Genomic DNA, 19,909 nt, shown 5'->3' on the forward strand with positions numbered 1-19,909 from the left:
AGATTGCACCCCAACAAACACTGTGCGCAGGAGGCAAGGGCACCCTAGTGCACCTTAGCTGCGGTACTGATCCTTCTCAGTGGCGCCAACTAGGTTGAGGAGTATTAGCCCCCCTCTAGATTTAGTAAAACAACTTTTTGGGGTATTTCATTAAAAAATACTCTTTGGTACTTTCATCGATAAACTTTTGAAAATGTTGACACCCTCCCTAAGCATTTTCTGGAATCGGTGTCATTGATCCTACCTACTTTACGCTGTAGAATTTAGTGTTATTCTCATGACTCTATACTTTTATATATATATAAAAAAAAAAAACTGTTATATTGATCGACCAAATTTATTAGTTTACCTAACGGGTCTTTAGCAGAGTACAAGCAAACTCGCTTTTTAATAACTTCATTTTTCTCATAACAATGAAGAGTCATTTGAAATGTCATAACATTTTAGTCTTACGACATGCATGTACACGAAAGTGTAGGGAAGAAATCCTTTTTAACAAACTGAGACAAAGAGTAGGAGATAGGGTTTTATTGCTTATCATTGGTCCGAAGCATCCTCCCTAAATTGATATCCTAGAAGTTCAGCTTTACTGTTCTGAACTTTTATAAAAAAAAAAAAATATGTTATCCCCTCCCTAAGGTGCCGACTTGTGTGAACCTACGCCCTAAGATTGGTAGGGAAAATTCCCTATGAAAAATTGAAAAGTCGGAGCCCAAGAATGTGCAATTTAGAATTTAGAGCTTATATTTTTCTCTCGGTGAAACACTCAGACAAAACGATTAGTAGAGGTATGCTGCATATTATAAAGGAAGAATTTCTTTGTTTTAATATTTTCTTTTACTTTTTCCCCTATTATATATGAACAAAAAAGAAGAAAACAGAATCAAGTGGTGTGTTCACCTTTTTCCTATGTCAGTTATAGAATCTCGTATATATTTGGGGGAAGCCCCTTCAACCCCTGATCGGCACTCCCCAAAAAGGCCAAATCAGCCATTATGATTTCAATGAAAAGTTTGTGTACAGTTTCTTAGAAAAATAACATACCCAAATACCTTGTGACAGCGTAGTGGATGAGGCTGGTACCCACGATCCAAGGGCTCTCGGTTCAATCCCACGTGTCACAAGGAAACTACTCTTGAGGTGAACATATTTAATTTTTTATGTAAAATATGTCTAATTTTTTCCGTATGTTTGAATCATTTTCTTTCATCAGTTTCTATCTGGCTCAAGACCATTTTTTGTTATATAGACAAATAAAACAGAAGTTTTTGTCCGCCACAATTTAATTTTTTATTTTGTTTTCTATAAATTTGGATGTCTTAAACTTTACTCTAAAAGGCACAAAGAAGGCAGGCAATTTCATAGATAAGTAAAAAAACAAGTTTTTTTAACTGAAAGTAAGGAGCGACATTAAAATTAAAACGAACAGAAATTATTACGTATATGAAAAGGGCTGTCCCCTCCTCAACGCCTCGCTCTTTATACGCTAAATTTTTTATTGTTTTAAAAAATAGAGCTGTGAGAAAAAGTCTAACTTTAGTGTAAAGAGCAACTTTAGTGTTCTGTTCGTTTTAAGTTTTAATGTTACTCCTTACTTTCAGTTAAAAAAAAACTTGTTTTTTTTATTTAATTTTTGAACGTTTTTAAATTAATGCAGGTTTGATTTCGGGTCACCGTACATTAATAATTATTAAAAAATTTGCATATTAATTTTATTTTTATTTGGTTAGATGACTTCCTCGAAAGTTGTTTAATTTTATTTACGAACGTTTTTATTAGTAATAAATATACGTAACTTGCGAATTAACTTACGTAACAAACTTCTATATTCATATATTATAATACGTATATTAGAGGGTTAGCAACCTAGTCAATACCTTGCTCTTGACGCTTAAGTTCGAATTTTGTTCCAATTCTTTAAAAATGACCCCTTGATCACAAAGGCCGTTAATTAGAATAAATTGCTCTTATGAAAGTACTAAAAAAATCTTTGGCGTAAAGAGCGAGGTATTGACTAGGGGGTGAACCCAGATCATATACGTAATAATTTCTGCTCGTTTTCAGTTTTGATATTGCTCCTTACTTTCAGTTGAAAAACTTGTTGTTTTTTTTCAGATCGTTTTTTTTAAATAATTCTGGGAAATCCGGCGCCCCCTTCACAGCAATGTCCCTTCCCCCATGAAAACTTCCTCCAAGGAAAGATCCTCCCAATTAACCCCCAACCCACCCACCCCACTACCAGAAAAAATCCCTCCTGGGAACGTCTGTATGTTTCCCAATAACCAATAATGTATGTAAACATTGGATAGAGTTCATAACTTTCAGCCCTTCCCCCCGGGAAACTGTGGGGGATTAAGTCATCCTAAAAGACATAGTTATTATATTTTCAACCATGCAGAACAAAATGGCTGTCTCAAAATTTTGATTGGGTGACTTTGGAAAAAAATGAGCGTGGGAGGGGACTTAGTTGCCCTCCATTTTTTGGTCACTTAGAAAGAGTACTAGAACTTTTAATTTCCGTTAGAATGAGCCCTTCTGCGATATTTTAGCACCACCGGTTCGATACGACCACCCCTGACTGGCAAAAAATACAAAATTCCACATTTTTGCAGATAGGAGCTTAAAACCTCTACAGTAGGGTTCTCTGATACGCTGAATCTGATGGTGTGATTTGATTTTAGGGGATGTGTCTCCCTTTTTTCGAAAATCAGGCAAATTTTTTCAGGCGCATAACTGATGGGTAGGACTAAACTTGATGAAACTTATATATTTGAAATCAACATAATCTATGAAATCAGTGAAATCAGCAGATGTATCTCTTGGATTCAAATTTCCGTTTTTTAGAGTTTCGGTTACTATTGAGCCGGGTCGCTCCTTACTTACAGTTCGTTACCACGAACTATTTGATTAGGTTTTACTATTATTCTTTACATGTACAATTGTTCATCAGTTATTACGGAGAAGGACCGGTGGATAATTTTTGTATCGATGGGGGGGGGGGAGTGGGAAATACCTAGGTGGGGCATGGCTCAAAATCGGCTGGGACACTTCTTTAGAGCCTTAATTTGAAAAAAAAAACATTTATCATGTGAATGACGTCACATTCATATGCATTTAAAGAGCATAAAAACATGATAGAATTGCAAGAAAATCTTGCAGTATATAAAAGGTGTTATTATACAGACAAGATTTTTTCATTAGAATAAAACATGTCTAGAGGACGAAAATAAAATATTAAGTAAATGGTTTTTCAAGAATCCTTCAGGCGGATAGGCTACATGTAAAATTTTTGAATAACAAAACTTAACTATCACGAGGGGACAGGGCATCTGGATTTTAGAAATGTTTAGGTGAGACATTGCCCCAAAGCGGTTTGAAATAAATAGTAATTACATATGAGCACGAGTAATTAAATATGAACAATTAGATATGCTTAGTTTCAGTTTAGGTTCTCCAGCTCTAACTAATCGGCTTTCAAAATCTATCATGTCACTATCTGTTGGGATATTACGTAAAAGAATTTTTGGGGGATAATGGATTTAAAATCCTATTAATGTAATGTAATGGTACGTTATGTATGTAGTGTTATGTTAATACAAAATATTGGATTAAGCTTTACTCAAAACAATGACTAGCTATATGAGGCTAATCACACTTTAGAATTAATCATTTCTAAAACAAAATATACAAAACCATAAAATAAAATAACTAAAACCCTATCTAAAACAAAATATGCAAAACCATAAAAATAAACAAAAACCATACATAAAACAAAATAAAAAGACGTATGACCAGAGTGAAAAATTGACTCATTGTATAACAAGTTATAATAATACCGAAAACGACGAAATTGACGCATAATTCTTGAAAGCAAGACGTTTGCTTACATATCCTGCTCCCGCCAGCACATCTTCTCAATCGGGTTGCAGCATATCATCTAAGGCAGAGGTTCTCAAACTTATTTAGTCACTGTACCCTTTTTTACCCACAAAACATTTTAGGTAACCCTTCTCAGTTACCGATACTAAGTAGACTATAGGCCCGTTCTTTTGCACTAAGATCTTACATCTAAGATCTCACATCTTTCTGCAAAGATTTCCGTTCTTTTAACTCATATTTGTTCTAAGATCTTACAGCTCATTGATGTTAGCAAGTGTGAAGGACGCCATTTTTCTGCCATTAATTAAAAAAAAACTTTCCGAAAAATAAGTTTTTCAAAGAAAGGTAAAGGCCATTTTAAACTTGAGCTCAGGAGATACAAATACCTGTTAAAATTCAAACTCAAAACGACCAGAAATTACTATTAAAGAACAAATGAAACCCAAAACGAATAGAAATTAAATAAACAATCATAGCAAAAAACATACAATAAGTAATAATATAAATGAATAAATAGATCTTAAAGCGAGTAATGCTTAGATTGAATGTGAAAATCAAGCTTAAAACGAAAACAAATATTTTGCTATTAAAGTATAAATGAAAAAATAAATGTTAAAACGAGTGAAACTTAAATTGAATATGCAAATCAAGTTTGAATCGAATAAAAATAACTACAAACAAGAGTTTGGGTATCGTCTCACTGCAGAAGCCTAAAACCTGCTGCGTCATTACTTGTTGTATGTTTTTTGCTATAATTTTTTATTTAATTTCTGTTCGTTTTTGGTTTCATTTATTCCTTAATAATAATTTCTTGACGTTTGAGTTTTAATTTGAAACTGTATTAGATCTCATGAGCTTAAGTTTAAAATTACCATTACTTTTCTCTGAAAAAATTATTTTTCGGAATTTTTTTTTTAATTAATTTTTGTTCGTTTTTGATTGCAAAAAGTTTCAAGTTTTTATGGCATGGGGGGGGGGGTGCTTAATTTGCGATTATTCTTTACTTTAAAAAACGGATATAGAAATTTCAATTTAAATCGAATGAGGCTTTTTTAAAAGTATATACTATTACCTATTTGATAAAAACCTTATATATGAAGAATAGACAGCTTGCATAGCTTGTGGACAGTGATTGACAACAATGAATGGATTGAAAAAATAGCTCCAATAAGGGGGTTTAGACCATTTCACTTGTTGACACAAAGGGATCACGACTGTTTGGAATTGACATTAATAGGAATTTGTGTGCCAAAGCAATTTTGCATCTATCACAGAGTATGTATTTTAACCTTATAACTGGATAATTATAATAGATTTCCTATGTGTTCTTCCCATACAAAACCCCTTTCCATAAGATATAAACCCCCCTAAATAAATTATGCCCCAGGGCATAACTTACAACGCCTACCCCTGGGCCCTGGTGGGCTGTATCGACACCGGAGTTTTTTGTTATCAGAACTTTGAACCATTTTAACAAAATGTCTATCTTAAAATTTTTATCTGATGCATTTAGGGCGTGGAGGAGGGAGAGGGGCTAGCTGCCCTTCAATCTCTTTTGACTCTTAAAAAGTGAACAAGAACTTTAAATTTTCAATCAAATGAGCCATCTCTAAGGTTTATACGAGCATCCCTTCCATAAGAAATAATATTAAGGATTCGGAGAATCCTTAAATTACAACCCTTGCCCTGAGGGCTTTGGGGGAGTTGTAACCCTCAAAGACCTAATTTCCAGAACTTAAAACTACGTTTAATAAAATGGCTATCTTAAAAATTTTGATTAGCTGTGTTTGGGGAAAAGGTGGGAATTAATGAATTAACGTACGTAGCGAACTTCTATATTCGTATGTTTTTATTACGTATATTAGGGAGTTCCCCCCCCCCCCTAGTCAATACCTCACTCTTTACGCTAAAGTTCGAATCTTGTTCGAATCACAAATCCCTGAATCACAAAGGCCAGTTAATTAGAATAGATAGCTCTTTTGAAAGTACAAAAAAAAACTTTAGCGTAAGGAGTGTGGTATTGACGAGGGGGCGAACCCCATTATATGCGTAATAATTTCTGTCCGCTTTAAGTTTTAAAGTTACTCCTTACTTTCAATTGAAAAAACGCTGTGGGTTTTAGACTTTTAAAGTGAGAGAAGGAGGTCATATCCAAATTCTTGTTTGTAGTGATTTTTGTTCGTTTCAAGCTTGATTTGCATATTCAATTTAAGTTTCACTCGTTTTAACATTTATTTATTAATTTAAATTAATATCTATTGTATGTTTGTTTGCATAGATTGCTTATTTTATTTATGTTCGTTTTAAGTTTCATTAAAACTTCAATAGGAAATTTTTTCTTTTCGTTTTAATCTTGAAATTCATCTTGAATCTAAGCCTTACTCGCTTTAAGTTCTACTTATTCATTTGTATTATTATTTGTTGTGTGTTTTTTTCTATGATTGCTTATTTAATCTCTGTTCGTTTTCGGTTTCATTTATTCTTTAATAATTTCTGGTCGTTTTGAGTTTGAATTTTAACAGGTATTTGTATCTCCTGAGCTTAAGTTTAAAATGGCCATTACTTTTCTTTGAAAAAACTTATTTTTCGGATAGTTTTTTTTAATTAATTTTTGTTTGTTTTTGATTGCAAAAAGTTACAAGTTTTAAAAAATTCTTTATTTCAAAATCAAACTTAAAAAAAAAATCGAATGTTCATCAAAGTATCAAAACTGCTGTCAAAGTAACAATATCAAAGTGAAAAAATGGGTTTGTGTCAACCTCGGAGTTTTTATTATCTGATGTTTGAACTATTTTTTAATAAAGTGGCAATCTCAAAATTTTTATCGGATGGGCTTGGAGAAAAGGGCGTGGGGGGAGGGGGCTAATTAACCTTCGGTCTCTTTTGACGATTTAAAAGTGAACTAGAACTTTCTATTTTCAATCAAATGAGCCCTCTCTGAAGTTTATATGAGCATCCCTTCTATAAGAACCATTTGTATCCCCAGAGTATCAGAGGCAACGCTTTAGCGTTGCCTATAGTAAAGGCCATATGCTCCAATGTTTTATTATTATTTATTTTGTTTTCCCCAGAGGCACTTCATATGGAAGGGGTCGTCTTAGAAACTTCAAAGGGGGCTCATTCGACTGGAAATCGAGAGTTCTAGTGCCAGTTTTAATAGTCGAAAGTGAATGGAGGGTAACTAGCCCCCCCCACGCCCATCAGTCCCCTAAATACCTCCAATCATAATTTCGAGATTTTAATTTTGTTCCGCGTAGATGATTTCCAGATAGACAACATATTTTTGAGGATGACACTACCCAAAACCCCTCGGGGGAAGGTTTAAAATTTATAACCTGGGGGAATATAAGGTTTTTATAGAAGGCGTTGTCGTAGAAACTTCAAAACATGCTCATTCGATTGGAAATTCAAAAGCTAGGGCCCTTTTTAAAAGTCGAAAGTGATTGGAGTGTAACTAGCCCCCCTCCCCCCTCCCACTCCCATCATTTCCCCAAACACATCCAATCAAAATTTTCAGATAGCCATTTTGTTCAGCGTAGTTGCTTTCCAGATAGAAAATATGTTTTTGAGGAGGACACTCCCCCACGAGTCTCAGAGCAAGGGTTTCAATTTATAATCTGGGGGCATATAAGGTTTTTTATAGAAGATAATGTCGTAGAAACTTAAAAACAGGCTCATTTAATTATAAATTAAAGGGCTAGTGCCCTTTTTAATAGTCAAAAATGATTGGAGGGCAATTCGCCCACCATTCCCCCAAACACATCCAATCAAAATTTTGAGATAGCCATTTTGTTCAGCGTAGTTGAATTCCAGATAGAAAATATATTTCTGAGGAGGATACTCCCCCACAACCCTCAGGGCAACGGTTTTAAGTTATGCCCTGGGGGCATATAAGGTTTTTATAGAAGGCGTTGTCGTAAAAACTTCAAAACATGCTCATTCGATTGGAAATTAAAGGGCTAGTGCCCTTTTTAATGGTCGAAAGTGATTGGAGTGTAACTAGCCCCCCTACCCCCCCCCCCCCACGCCCATCGTTTCCCCAAACACATCCAATCAAAATTTTCAGATAGCCATTTTGTTCAGCGTGGTTGATTTTCAGATAGAAAACATGTTTTTGAGGAGGACAATTCCCCCCCAACCCTCAGGGCAAGGGTTTTAAGTTATGCCCTGGGGGCATATTAGGTTTTTATAGAAGTCGTTGTCATAGAAACATCAAAGAAGGCTCATTCGATTGGAAATTCAAAGGGATAGTGCCCTTTTTAATAGTCAAAAGTGATTGGGGGGCAACTAGCCTCCCCCCTACGCCCCGTATTCCCCCAAACACATCCAATCAAAATTTTGAGATAGCCATTTAGTTCAGCGTAGTTGATTTCCACATTGAAAATATGTTTTTGAGGAGGACACTCCCCCACAACCCTCAGGGCAAGAGTTTAAAGTTATGCCCTGGGGGCATATAAGATTTTTATAGAAGGCGTTGTTGTAGAAACTTCAAAAGAGGCTCATTCGATTGGAAATTAAAGGGCTAGTGCCCTTTTTAAGAGTCGAAAGCGATTGGAGGGCAACTAGCCCCCCCACGCCCATCATTTCCCCAAACACATCCACTCAAACTTTTGAGATAGCCATTTTGTTCAGTGTAGTTGATTTCCAGATAGAAAATATGTTTTTGAGGAGGACACTCCCCCACAACCATCAGGGCAAGAGTTTAAAGTTATGCCCTGGGGGCATATAAGGTTTTTGTAAAAGACGTTGTCGTAGAAACTTCAATACAGGCTCATTCAATTGGAAATTCAAAGGGCTAGTGCCCTTTTTAATCGTCGAAAGTGATTTGAGGACAACTCGCCCCCCCCCTCCTACGCCCATCATTCCCCCAAACACATCCAATCAAAATTTTGAGATAGCTGTTTTGTTCAGCGTAGTTGATTTCCGTATAGAAAATATGTTTCTGAGGAGGACACAACCCTCTGGGCAAGAGTTTTAATTTATACCCTGGGGGCGTATAAGGTTTTTATAGAAGGCGGTGTCGTAGAAACTTCAAAAAAGGCTCATTCGATTGAAATTTCCGAGTGCTAGTGCCCTTTGTAACCGTCGAAAGTGATTTGAGGGCAACTAACCCTCCTCTCACGCCCACCTTTTCCCCAAACACATCCAATCAAAATTTTAAGACAGCCATTTTATTAAACGTGGTTTTAAGTCCTGGAAATTAGGTCTTTGAGGATTAACACTCCCCCAAAGCCCTCAGGGCAAGGGTTGTAATTTAAAGATTCTCCGAATCCTTCATATTATTTCTTATGGAAGGGATGCTCGTATAATTTTTAGAGGGCTCATTTGATTGAAAATTGAAAGTTCTTGTTCACTTTTTAAGAGTCAAAAGAGATTGAAGGGCAACTGGCCCCTCTCCCTCCTCCACGCCCTAAATTCATCAGATAAAAATTTTGAGACAGACATTTTGTTAAAATAGTTCAAAGTTCTGATAACAAAAACTCCGGTGTCGACACAGCCCACCAGGGCCCGGGGGTAGCCGTTGTAAGTTATGCCCTGGGGCATTACTTATCAAGGGGGACTTATAACTTATGGGAAGGGGTTTTGTATGGGAAGAACACATAGGAAAAAAAACATAGCAAAAAATCTATTATAATTATACAATTATAAGGTTAACATACATACTCTGTGATAGATGCAAAATTGCTTTGGTACACAAATTCCTATTAAGGTCAATTCCAAACAGTCGTGATCCCTTTGTGTCAGCAAGTGAAATGGTCTAAACCCCCTTATGGGAGCTATTTTTCAATCCATTCATTGTTGTCAATCGCTGTCCACAAGTTGTGCAAGCTGTCTATTGTTCTTATATAAGGTTTTTATCAAAGAAGTAATCGTAGAGACTTTGAAAAAATCCTCATTCGATTTAAATTGAAAGTTCTAGATCCATTTTTTAAAGTAAAGAATAATCGGCCATTAATCACCCCCCCCCCCCATGCCATAAGAACTTGGAACTTTTTGCAATCAAAAAAAAACAAAAATTAGTTAAAAAACAACTTTCCGAAAAATAAGTTTTTCAAAGAAAAGTAATGGCCATTTTAAACTTAAGCTCATGAGATACAAATACCTGTTAAAATTCAAACTAAAAAAGGCCAGACATTACTGTTAACGAATAAATGTACTCCAAAACGTACATATATTACATAAACAATCATAGCAAAAAAACATACAACAAGTACTAATATAAATGAATAAATAGATCTTAAAGCGAGTAATGCTTAGATTGAATATGAATATATGAGAACTATATACGCCCCCAGGAAAACACTTACAACGCCTATCCCCCAGGCCCAGGGGGGAGTTTTTGTTATCTATTTTTTGAACAATTTCCAAAATCTGGCTAACTCAAAATTTGTAGCGGATGGGTTAGGGGAAAAAAGGGCGTGGGGGGGGCTAGTTGCCCTTAACTCTCTTGACTCTTTAAAAGTGAACTAGAACTTTCAATTTCAAATCAAATGAGCCCTTTATGAAGTTTATACGAGCATCTCTTTCATAAGAACCATACTTGCCTTCAGGGCATAACTTAGAACACCTTCCCCCGGGCCCTGGGGGGGGATGGATGAGGGGGGTTGCATTGTCACCGGAGTTTTTCTTATCTAACCTTTGAACTATTTTTTTCACAAAATGTCTATCTCAAAATTTTCATAAGATGGGCTTGGAAAAAGAAGGCTTGGAGGGGGGGGGGGGGAGAGAGGGTAGCTGCCCTCGAATCTCTTTTGACTATTAAAAAGTGAGCTCAAACTTTCAATTTTTAATCAAATGAGCCCTCTCTGAAGTTTACACAAGCATCCCTACAATAAGAACCATATATACCCCAGGGCATAACTTACAACGCCTGCACCCGGGCCCTGGGGGGTTGTGACAACACCTGAGTTTTTATTATCTGACTTTTGAGCAATTTTTATCTTAATGGCTATCTCAAAATTTTTATTTGATACCTTCAGGGGAAAAGGGGCTCGGGGAGGCTAGTTGCCCTCCAATCTCTTTTGACTCTAAAAAACTGAACTAGAACTTTCAATTTCCAATCAAATGAGCCCCCTTTGAAGTTTCTACAAGTATCCCTTCAATAAGAACCACATATTCCCGCAAGGCATAACTTACATCGCCTGCCCTCGGGCCCTGGGGGGGGGGCAATTTCAACCCCGGAGTTTTCGTTATATGGTCTTTGAACTATTTTTAAAAAAAGGCTTTCTCAAAGTTCTTATCGGATGGGTTTGAGGAAAAAGGGCGTGGAGAGGGGGGGGAGGGAGGATAGGTGCCCTCCAATCTCTTTTGACTCTTAAAAGTAAACTAGAACTTTCAATTTCCAATAAAATAAGCCCTCTTTGAAGTTAATACGAGCATCCCTTCCATAAGACCCGTATATGCCCCCAGGGCATAACTTACAACGCCTGTTCCCGGGCCCTGGGGGGTCGTGTCGATACCGAAATTTTTTTTATATGATCTTTGAACTATTTTTAACAAAATAGCTATCTCAAATTTTTATCGGATGCATTTGGGAAAAAAGGGTAGGGGGAGGGGGGAGCTGGTTACCCTCCGATACATTTTGACGCTTAAAAAGTGAACTAGAACTTTCAATTTCCAATCAAATGAGCCCTCTCTGAAGTTACACGAGCATTCCTTCCATAAGAACCGTATATGCCCCCAAGGCATAACTTATAACCCTTGCCCTGCAGACTGTGGGGAGAGTATCCTGCTCAGACATATAATTTCCAGAACTTTCAACTACGTTGAACATTTCAACTACGTTGAATGAGCCCTTTTTGAAGTTTCTACGACAAAGCTTTCTATAAAAACCTAATATGCCTCCAGGTCATAGCTTACAACCCGTGCCTAGACGGCTATGGGGGAGTCTTCTCCTCAAAATCATAATTTCCATCTGGAAATCAACTACGCTAAACAAAATGTCTATCTTTAAATCTTGATTGGATGTCTTTGGGGAAATGGTGGGCGTGGAAGGGGGTTTAGCTGCCTTACAATCCCTAGGGCACTAGAACTCTCGATTTCCAATCGAATGAGCCCCCTTTGAAGTTTCTACGACGACCTCTTCCATATGAAGTGCCTCTGGGAAAAAATAATAATAAAACATTGGAGCCGTATGACCTTTACTATAGACATCCTGTGATTATTTTATTATCTACTGATTAAAAATATGCGTACTTACTTATTACTTCCAATATATTTGCTTATTTACTTATCTTAAGGCAAAAAAAAATAAAAAAATTATTCAAGACACTTCCGATGTAAACAGAGAATCGTTTAATTATATTGATAATTTTCACTATTTTATAGTACCTACGCAATTTCAGCTCCGATAACCTTGCTAAATAAACATTCCAGTAAACATAATTAAAACAAAGGTAGAACTTAAATCCTACAACATCATCATTAAAAAAAATGCATTTTAATTGATAAATTTTTGATTTATTGGTCATTAATCTACGACTATTAGTCAGTAGCCTACTATTTGACGAAGGCCAGCACCGTCAATTCATACAAATTTAGAGGAGGTGACAAAATGTATTTTCCAATATTTAGGAGGGACTAATTTGTCTTTTTTTTTTTTTTTTAACTTTCCAATGAAAATACCAAAAGGCCTTTTTCAATGAAAAGACAACCCAAAAAGTTGCACTGGCCCCCTAGGCTTTTTTTCTAATTCCCGTATCACAATACGGTCAAACCTGTCCATATACAAGTCTACACCAAGGCCGTACCCAGGATTTTGTTTCGGAGGGGGTTTTACTACAAAAAAATCTTCGGGGGGGGGGGGGGGTACACAAAAAACCTACAAAAAAGCATACAAAATTTGTTTATATCCATTTTTAATAAGTTTAGTAAAAAAAAACTTGGGGGGGGGGGCTTCAAACCGGGTAATCCCCCCTGGATACGGCCCTGGCCTACACTATGAATGATCCGTGTTCGTTGATTTGAGCGTCACACTTGTGCTAAGAGGAAAATTCCAATAACGAGAAGTTGTTTTGAAAAGCCTATATCCGCACTAATCTGTTCCCAAGCATTTTGTAATAATACTGCGGATCTGTATCTCTTGTCAGATCGAGGATGCATATAGGAACTCTTCCTAGCTCCCATAGTTTCTAGTCACTTTGGGGTAACTTAATAAAGATTATACCCTAGTCCAACGTAGCTGAAAATTTTAAAACACGTTTTAAAAAAAGTCAAATACGAAAGAATCACCATTTGAAGTTGATTCAAGAATGGTAACTATTATGTCGACTAATCTTAATGATAAAAGTTCGTCGCGAAAATAAATCTATTGGAATTTCAAAAAAAAACCTGAAATGCCGCAAAAAAGGTATTGGGAATGAAAATTGCATCATTTGAATCACTATATCAGAAAACCCCATTAAAGTGAATTACCATTCCCCATCTTGACCAACAAGGAAAATCAGCTTTCTGTATGGGAAGCAGTTATGTGTCTCCTTTATTCTTTCTTTTTTCCTAGTCACTGCTAGTTAGGCACTGAAAATTCAAAAAAAAAAAAAAAATCTATCTGAACCATTCATGCAGGCTGGTCAATCATAATAATTACAATTGAAAGTTGAACATAGCCCAACTCACCAAACAATATATAATTGGTGCTGCAATCGTAAAGCACTAAATTAGCGGTGTTGCGGTGAATAGAGATGTGCACGACCCTCCTGCACATGAATCTGCTCGGAGCTTGGCCTCCTAATCCTTCTCATGTAGGTCCCATTTCCTCCCATTTCCTTTATATTCTTTCTTATAACCACTTCGAACCACATTCGCATATATCCTGCTTTCGTTTGGCCAAAAGGCACGATTTTTTTGGTGCTAGGTGTATCCCCCTCCGCCGGAAAATTTCCCCCCAAAGTAAATTAAAGGTGCTGAAATCGTGCATAATTTTGCTTTAATCCACCAGTATGACTATAGTGCGGTAAAACTAGGAAACAAGACGCACTAGGTGAGTCGAACGTTCAAAATAGATATATAGTAGAAATTAAGGCCTGTTTTCATGTTCACAACTCCCACCCCTTCCCCATGACGCCAACTTTCCAAGAACTTGGAAAAAAGTTGAAAATATTAAAACTTTAAAATTTACCCCCTAAATAAAGGTCCACGGAGGTCCTTTCAACCTATTCAAGTCCCGGGTTACTATATATTCTCCTTTTGGAGGATAAATCCTCCTTTTTAACGTCTGTCCTCTACCTTTTACTTTTTTGTTTGGATTTGCCCTCCGTTTGATTTTAACCTATTCAAAACACTTAAACAAACACGATCATAGGCAGCGCAATAGCGCTGCCTAAGTAAACAACGATGTTGGCACAATGCATTATTTTTATTTTTTTTTGACACTTCGTATCGAAGGAGTTGTCGTAGAAACTTCGAAAAGGGCTAATTTGATTGGAAATTAAAATGGCTAGTGCCCTTTTGAATAGCCGAAAGAGATTGGAAGGCAAATAACACCCCTTCCAAGACCACCATTTCCCCAAACACATCCAATCAAAATTTTGAGATAGCCATTTTGTCCAATGTAGTTTATTTTCAGATGGAAATAATGCTTTTGAGAAGGAAACTTCCCCCACAGCCCTCAGGGCAAGGGTTGTAAGTTATGCCCTGGGGGCATATAAGGTTTTTATAGAAAGCGTTGTCGTAGAAACTTCAAAATGGCTAATTCAATTGGAAATTCAAAGGGCTAGTAGCCTCTTTAATAGTCGAAAGAGATTGAGGGGCAACTAACCCACCTCTCATGCCCACCATTTCCCCAAACACATCCAATCAAAATTTTGAGATAGCCATTTTGTCCAACGTAGTTGAAAGTTCTGGATATTACGGCTTTGAGGATGATAAACCCCCCACACCCCTCAGGGCAAGGAAGGTAAGTTATGCCCTGGGGGCATGTAAGGTTTTCATAGAGAGCGTTGTCATGGAAACTTCGAAAAGGGCACATTCAATTGGAAATTAAAATGGTTCGTGCCCTTTTTAATAGTCAAAAGTGGTTGAAGGAAAACTAACACCCCTCCCACGCCCCCCATTTTCCAAAACACATTCAATAAAAATTTTGAGATAGCCATTTTGTTCAACGTAGTTGAAAAATCCGGAAATTATGTCTTTGAGGATGATAAGCGCCCACAGCCCTCAGGGCAAGGGTTGTAAGTTATGCCCTGGGGGCATATAAGGTTTTCATAAAAAGCGTTGTCGTAGAAACTTCAAAATGGCTCATTCGATTGGAAATTAAAATGGCTAGTGCCCTTAAAGATCTAGGTACTTTTTTTAGAGGTTTCGAGAGTTTCTTTTTCTCGTTAAGATTAGTCAAATATTACTTGTAAATTGTACAAGCAAGTCAGAAACTAGTAGCCAACCTACCAGTTGTCTACTGTAGCCGCTAATCCTCTCCTTGATTTTTATCAATTATTAATTTAAAAAAAATTTCCACAAAATCATTTGTTCAAAGAAAAGTAAAGAACTCCATTAAACCAAAAATGAGTTAAAATTAAATCAATAATCTACCAATCGTGAAACTACCACGAATCTGCATCTATAAATAAATGAAACCCAAAATGAACAGAAATTACAATAAATAACCCAGTCAAACTCAAAATGACCAGAAATTAAAATGGGTAGGGCTCAAAACCCCTATACCTTCCTAAGGCAAGAACATAATTTGCCCTTTACTGAAAAAATATACATGTTTTTACTTTTATATCTTTAATAAATCAGATAATATTAACATTTTGATTACTAAATATCATTATATGTATATTAAACTGACAATGCACATTCATTTGTATTTTTTTCATCTGAGAAACTTCATTAATCTGGGTACAGTTCTAAACCCTATGCTTTCTAAAAGCCAGAATATAATTTGCACTTTACTGAAAAAAAATTCTTTTAAATGTTTTCGACAGAAATCGAAAATTAATTAAGATTTTAAAGAATAAATATCAGCATATGTATATTAAACTGACAATGCATATTTTTTTCAGTAAATTCATTGGCATTTTTTTCAGTAAAGTACAAATTATATTCTTGCTTTTAGAAAGCATAGGGTTTAGAATCCTACTCAGATTAATTTCTGCTCGTTTTGAGTTTGACTTGTTAAAGTTTCTGTTTGTTTTGCGTTTCATTTATTTATTGATACTGATTAGTGGTAGTTGTTTTCTTGGTAGATTATTTTATTCTATTTTTGTTCATTTTTGGTTTAATGGAGTTTTTTTTTTTGAAATCTTATTTTGTTCAAAAAGTTTTTTTGATTAATTCCCCAAAAAAACACTAAATAATAGTATAAATGTATATTTTAAATGAGATGGACATCATTTTGCCCATTAGAATAGGCTTTTTTTTTCGTGGGATATTTAGGAATGGCAGCTAGGCTATAGAGAGCAGGGTTACACTGCACAACAGTCCGGCGCTGGCAACACTAAACTAAACTGTGTCTTTACGACACTGCCTCTGAGACGGTCAGACAAACAAAAATTGTCTTGGTGTCGTAAATGATATCAATTTGGATAGAGCTTGCTCTGGTCAAAAAATATTTCAAACAAAAGTTTAGGATATTATTTAGCAGATTTAACAATAATAATTTATTTTTAACCTCTTTCGTTACTCTACAAAAACGCACTAAAGGAATATGTAAAAAGAAAAACAAAGGGAAAAAACACGAGCCATTTTATATGCAAGAAAGGGGGCGATATTTATATACAACTTTAAATTTACAAAGACCATGAGTAGTTTAACTGCAAAACACAAACAAAAATTAGTGCTAAAAAATTTGGCCTAATTATAGGCCAATTTAGACCAAAAATTTGGCCTAAAATTTGGGAAATTATAGAACCAGGGGATAAGCATATTTCTTGTGAGATATACCGACCTCAAAGCATGATGAATATGAGCATCAGTGAAAAATGAATAAAAAAAGAGTCAGACATACCGAGTGGAGTCTTATCGGCACTCACTGTCTGAACATCATCTCCTACCTCTGCTACAAATGACGGATCTGCATTGTGCATGTCCTGTGCGCTGAGATCATCATCTTCGGAATGTACGCTATCCACATCACTTTTGTTACCTATTTCTAAATTACTAACTACATCTTCTTTCTCTACGGCACTACTATCAATGACACTAGGTTCTGCACCATCATCCTCTTTGTTAGAGCTACATACACCTGATATACTACTTGGTTGTTCTTCTTCTTCCTCAAATGGATTACAAGGGGAAAGTTTTTGATGAATTATTGAGATTTCGGTGGTACTTTCAAGCTTTAGTTGAGATTTGGGTATTCTGTTTTTTGATACGGGCTTATCATGTTCTTTTATGGTATCAAAAACTTTTTCTGAAACTGAATTGATTTCATCTTCTTTTTCTTCTTTAGTATTCGGTGGCATTTCTTCAAATCGGGAACGAAGCTCGTTAGTGAAAAACGCACTCCTTGCAGCTTGTGTATCAAAGCGTGATATCAAACTTTGTACACTAGACGGGAACCTTTCAATACGTTTCGGTTTTTCTTCTTGAATTTTATCAACAGATGCATCACTATCAAGAATTTCTGAAATTTTAAGAGAAGAAATATTAGGGCTTAAACTCGTTATACTAGAGGTTAGAGAGCCCTCCTCATCGGGACATACTTCACAACAATGTTCCCCGTTTTCCGTTTCATATTGATTCCCTGGGGTAAGTTGTGCAGCACATCTTGCACATTTAAAACATACTCGGTGAAAAAGTTTAGATCCAATTTTCAAACGCTCTGCCAAGAATACGGGAAGTTTACATGTACTGCAGTTATCTGTCAGACGAAGCGATGATGCAGACCTATCTTGTGTCATATTAAACTCTCTGGAAAATATCTGGAAAAAAAATCGTAAGTTCAATTGACTATTAACCTCATCAAATTTCAAATACTTAGATAGACGTGATGGCCATGATCGATTTATTTTAAAAACGTGAGGTGCCGCTTACCCTCCAAGATACGCCAAGTTGCACCCATATACCGACTGAGAAGTTCTAGTTTATATGATAATATGTACACACAGATATTAACCTTAGGGGGTAATAGTATATCTAGAGCAAAAAGTATGGGTATCTTACAAGAGTGGGAACTGGCGCTGGTGTTGAATACAAAATCACCAACGCCATCTACACTTGGCATTTCTTGGCATTTTTGTCAGTGTAATAACAAAGCAAAACTAGCGTAATTACTACTGGCAAAATTAATGTAGTAATAAGCGTCTGATCTCAGTTTCTGACAAAAACATAATCATGAAGCTTTTAAAAATTCCAGGAAACTCGAATACTAGATGGCGTTAATGCTTTTCTTTTTGTCGACACCAGCTCCAGTATTCACTCTCATGAGTTACCTATACTCTTTGATCTAGAGGTAAAAGAAGGACTAAAGAAACAATAAATTTTTAGGCTATAATTCTTTAAATAGAAATATTGCAATTTTATACAATTATAAAAGAAATTTACACTATTTGCAAATACAATTAAATAATTCTTTAAGTAAAAACATTGACAAAATTTATAAAAGCTCTTAGTTATCCCAAAACCACACGATATTTTCACTTGTTAAATATACAGTTGACATCCATTTCATGTTACATAACAAGAAACATCAATATCCTGAAACTTAAAGAGAATAAAAAAAAGTTGGACAAACTTGTAATTCGAGATAGTGAACTCCTAGTTTAACGAGGTTACACATATTTATATAGAAGTTGGAACGGCTCAATCAAAGGCAAAATTTCCTAAATCTACCCCAAAAATTCAAATTACGTTTAGCTAAAGCTTTGTAGCCAAACAAATTTCATAAGAAAGAAAAAACACTAAAGATAGGATAAATATCTCCAGAACCCATCAATGGAGTAGGGCGTCGACAATTGTTGACGTTTTAAATACGAAATATATTTAATATATGAAGGTAGCAAGCCTGTGGCCCAGCCTTGCGGCATTTTGGATCAAACACCGGACCCTATATTACTGAACAGAGATCATTCCACTGCGCTACTACGGGATTAGCACATACTTGGACGTAGAAAAATCTGGACGTTCCGAGTTGATTCTTTTTTCTCTTCTTTTTCGATCTCACTTTCTACTTATTACAAGCTCTCGTTATATTGAAACTTGGTCACTTTCAGACAGTCGAATTAGCGAATTCTCCTAGGACACTAACCACCACCGACAGCCAGGGGCGTCCCGAGAATCATTTCATTGGGGGGGGGGGGCGATCTTCGTAAATTTTACCGAATCGCTACCTGATCTATGCCGAATTTTCAGCAGAAATCAAGAATTTTGCTAAATTTCGGGCAATTTTGCAAACTTCCTGCCGAAATTTTCGCCTTCGGCGAAAATTTTACCGAATGCCAAAAACATTGGAGGGGCGGCGCGTCCCCCCCTCAGTACGCCCCTGCCGACAGCTACTGGGGATCCGAGAGCTATGAAGCTTGATTGAAAAGACAATGAGATGCTGCATCCCGTCTGTCAGCAAGGTTTTCAATCAAAGCGGGTGTTACAACAGGGTACTCCCAAAGCTGCCAAATCGCTCAATTAATACTTCCTTTGAGCTTATTTTTAGCGTTTTCCTAGCAGGTGTGCAAGAACATGTTTAGGGACCACTCTTCCCTGAACTTCAAAAAGAATTTCCTGCCCGGTTTAATCGACAAAACTAAATTCACGTTTTCTAATAGTGATAATTTCAATGAAACTGAATATCTCTATCTTCAGCAAAAAACAGGAGGTTTTTCTTAGATTTCTTATTTTTCTTAGAGGTTTTTCTTAGATTTACTTAGAAAAACAATGGTTTTTCTTAGATTTTTGGGAAAGTAGGTGTCGGCTTTTAGTCTTCCGTTGTTTATTTGGATATCTTATCCTAGTTTTGGCAAGATCGCCCAATCAATTCTAAATAACTTGGCCACAAGCTAAAAAAAAAAATTTATAACGGATGAGATAGGCAATTCTTTATGGTAGCAAATCCTATTAAGCATCAGATATTTGGGTTATTCGTGGTTAATATTAA

General features: G+C 36.1%; 1 protein-coding gene across 5 annotated transcripts in view; it reads right to left on the reverse strand.

Moving 5' to 3' along the window:
* Window positions 1-19,909, reverse strand: part of LOC148954433 (uncharacterized) — a 252,464-nt gene that overhangs the window by 123,909 nt on the left and 108,646 nt on the right. For all 5 annotated transcript variants that reach the window (XM_089086509.1, XM_089086510.1, XM_089086511.1 and 2 more), the window contains one exon: window positions 16,826-17,741. In XM_089086509.1, the coding sequence (XP_088942635.1) occupies window positions 16,826-17,741 (916 nt within the window). The remainder of the gene's footprint in view (window positions 1-16,825; window positions 17,742-19,909) is intronic.

This window comes from Artemia sp. Qi Xiang Cuo, chromosome 3 (genome assembly GCF_049724085.1).
Source record: "Artemia sp. Qi Xiang Cuo chromosome 3, ASM4972408v1, whole genome shotgun sequence".
Classification (NCBI taxonomy): Eukaryota; Metazoa; Arthropoda; class Branchiopoda; order Anostraca; family Artemiidae; genus Artemia; species Artemia sp. Qi Xiang Cuo.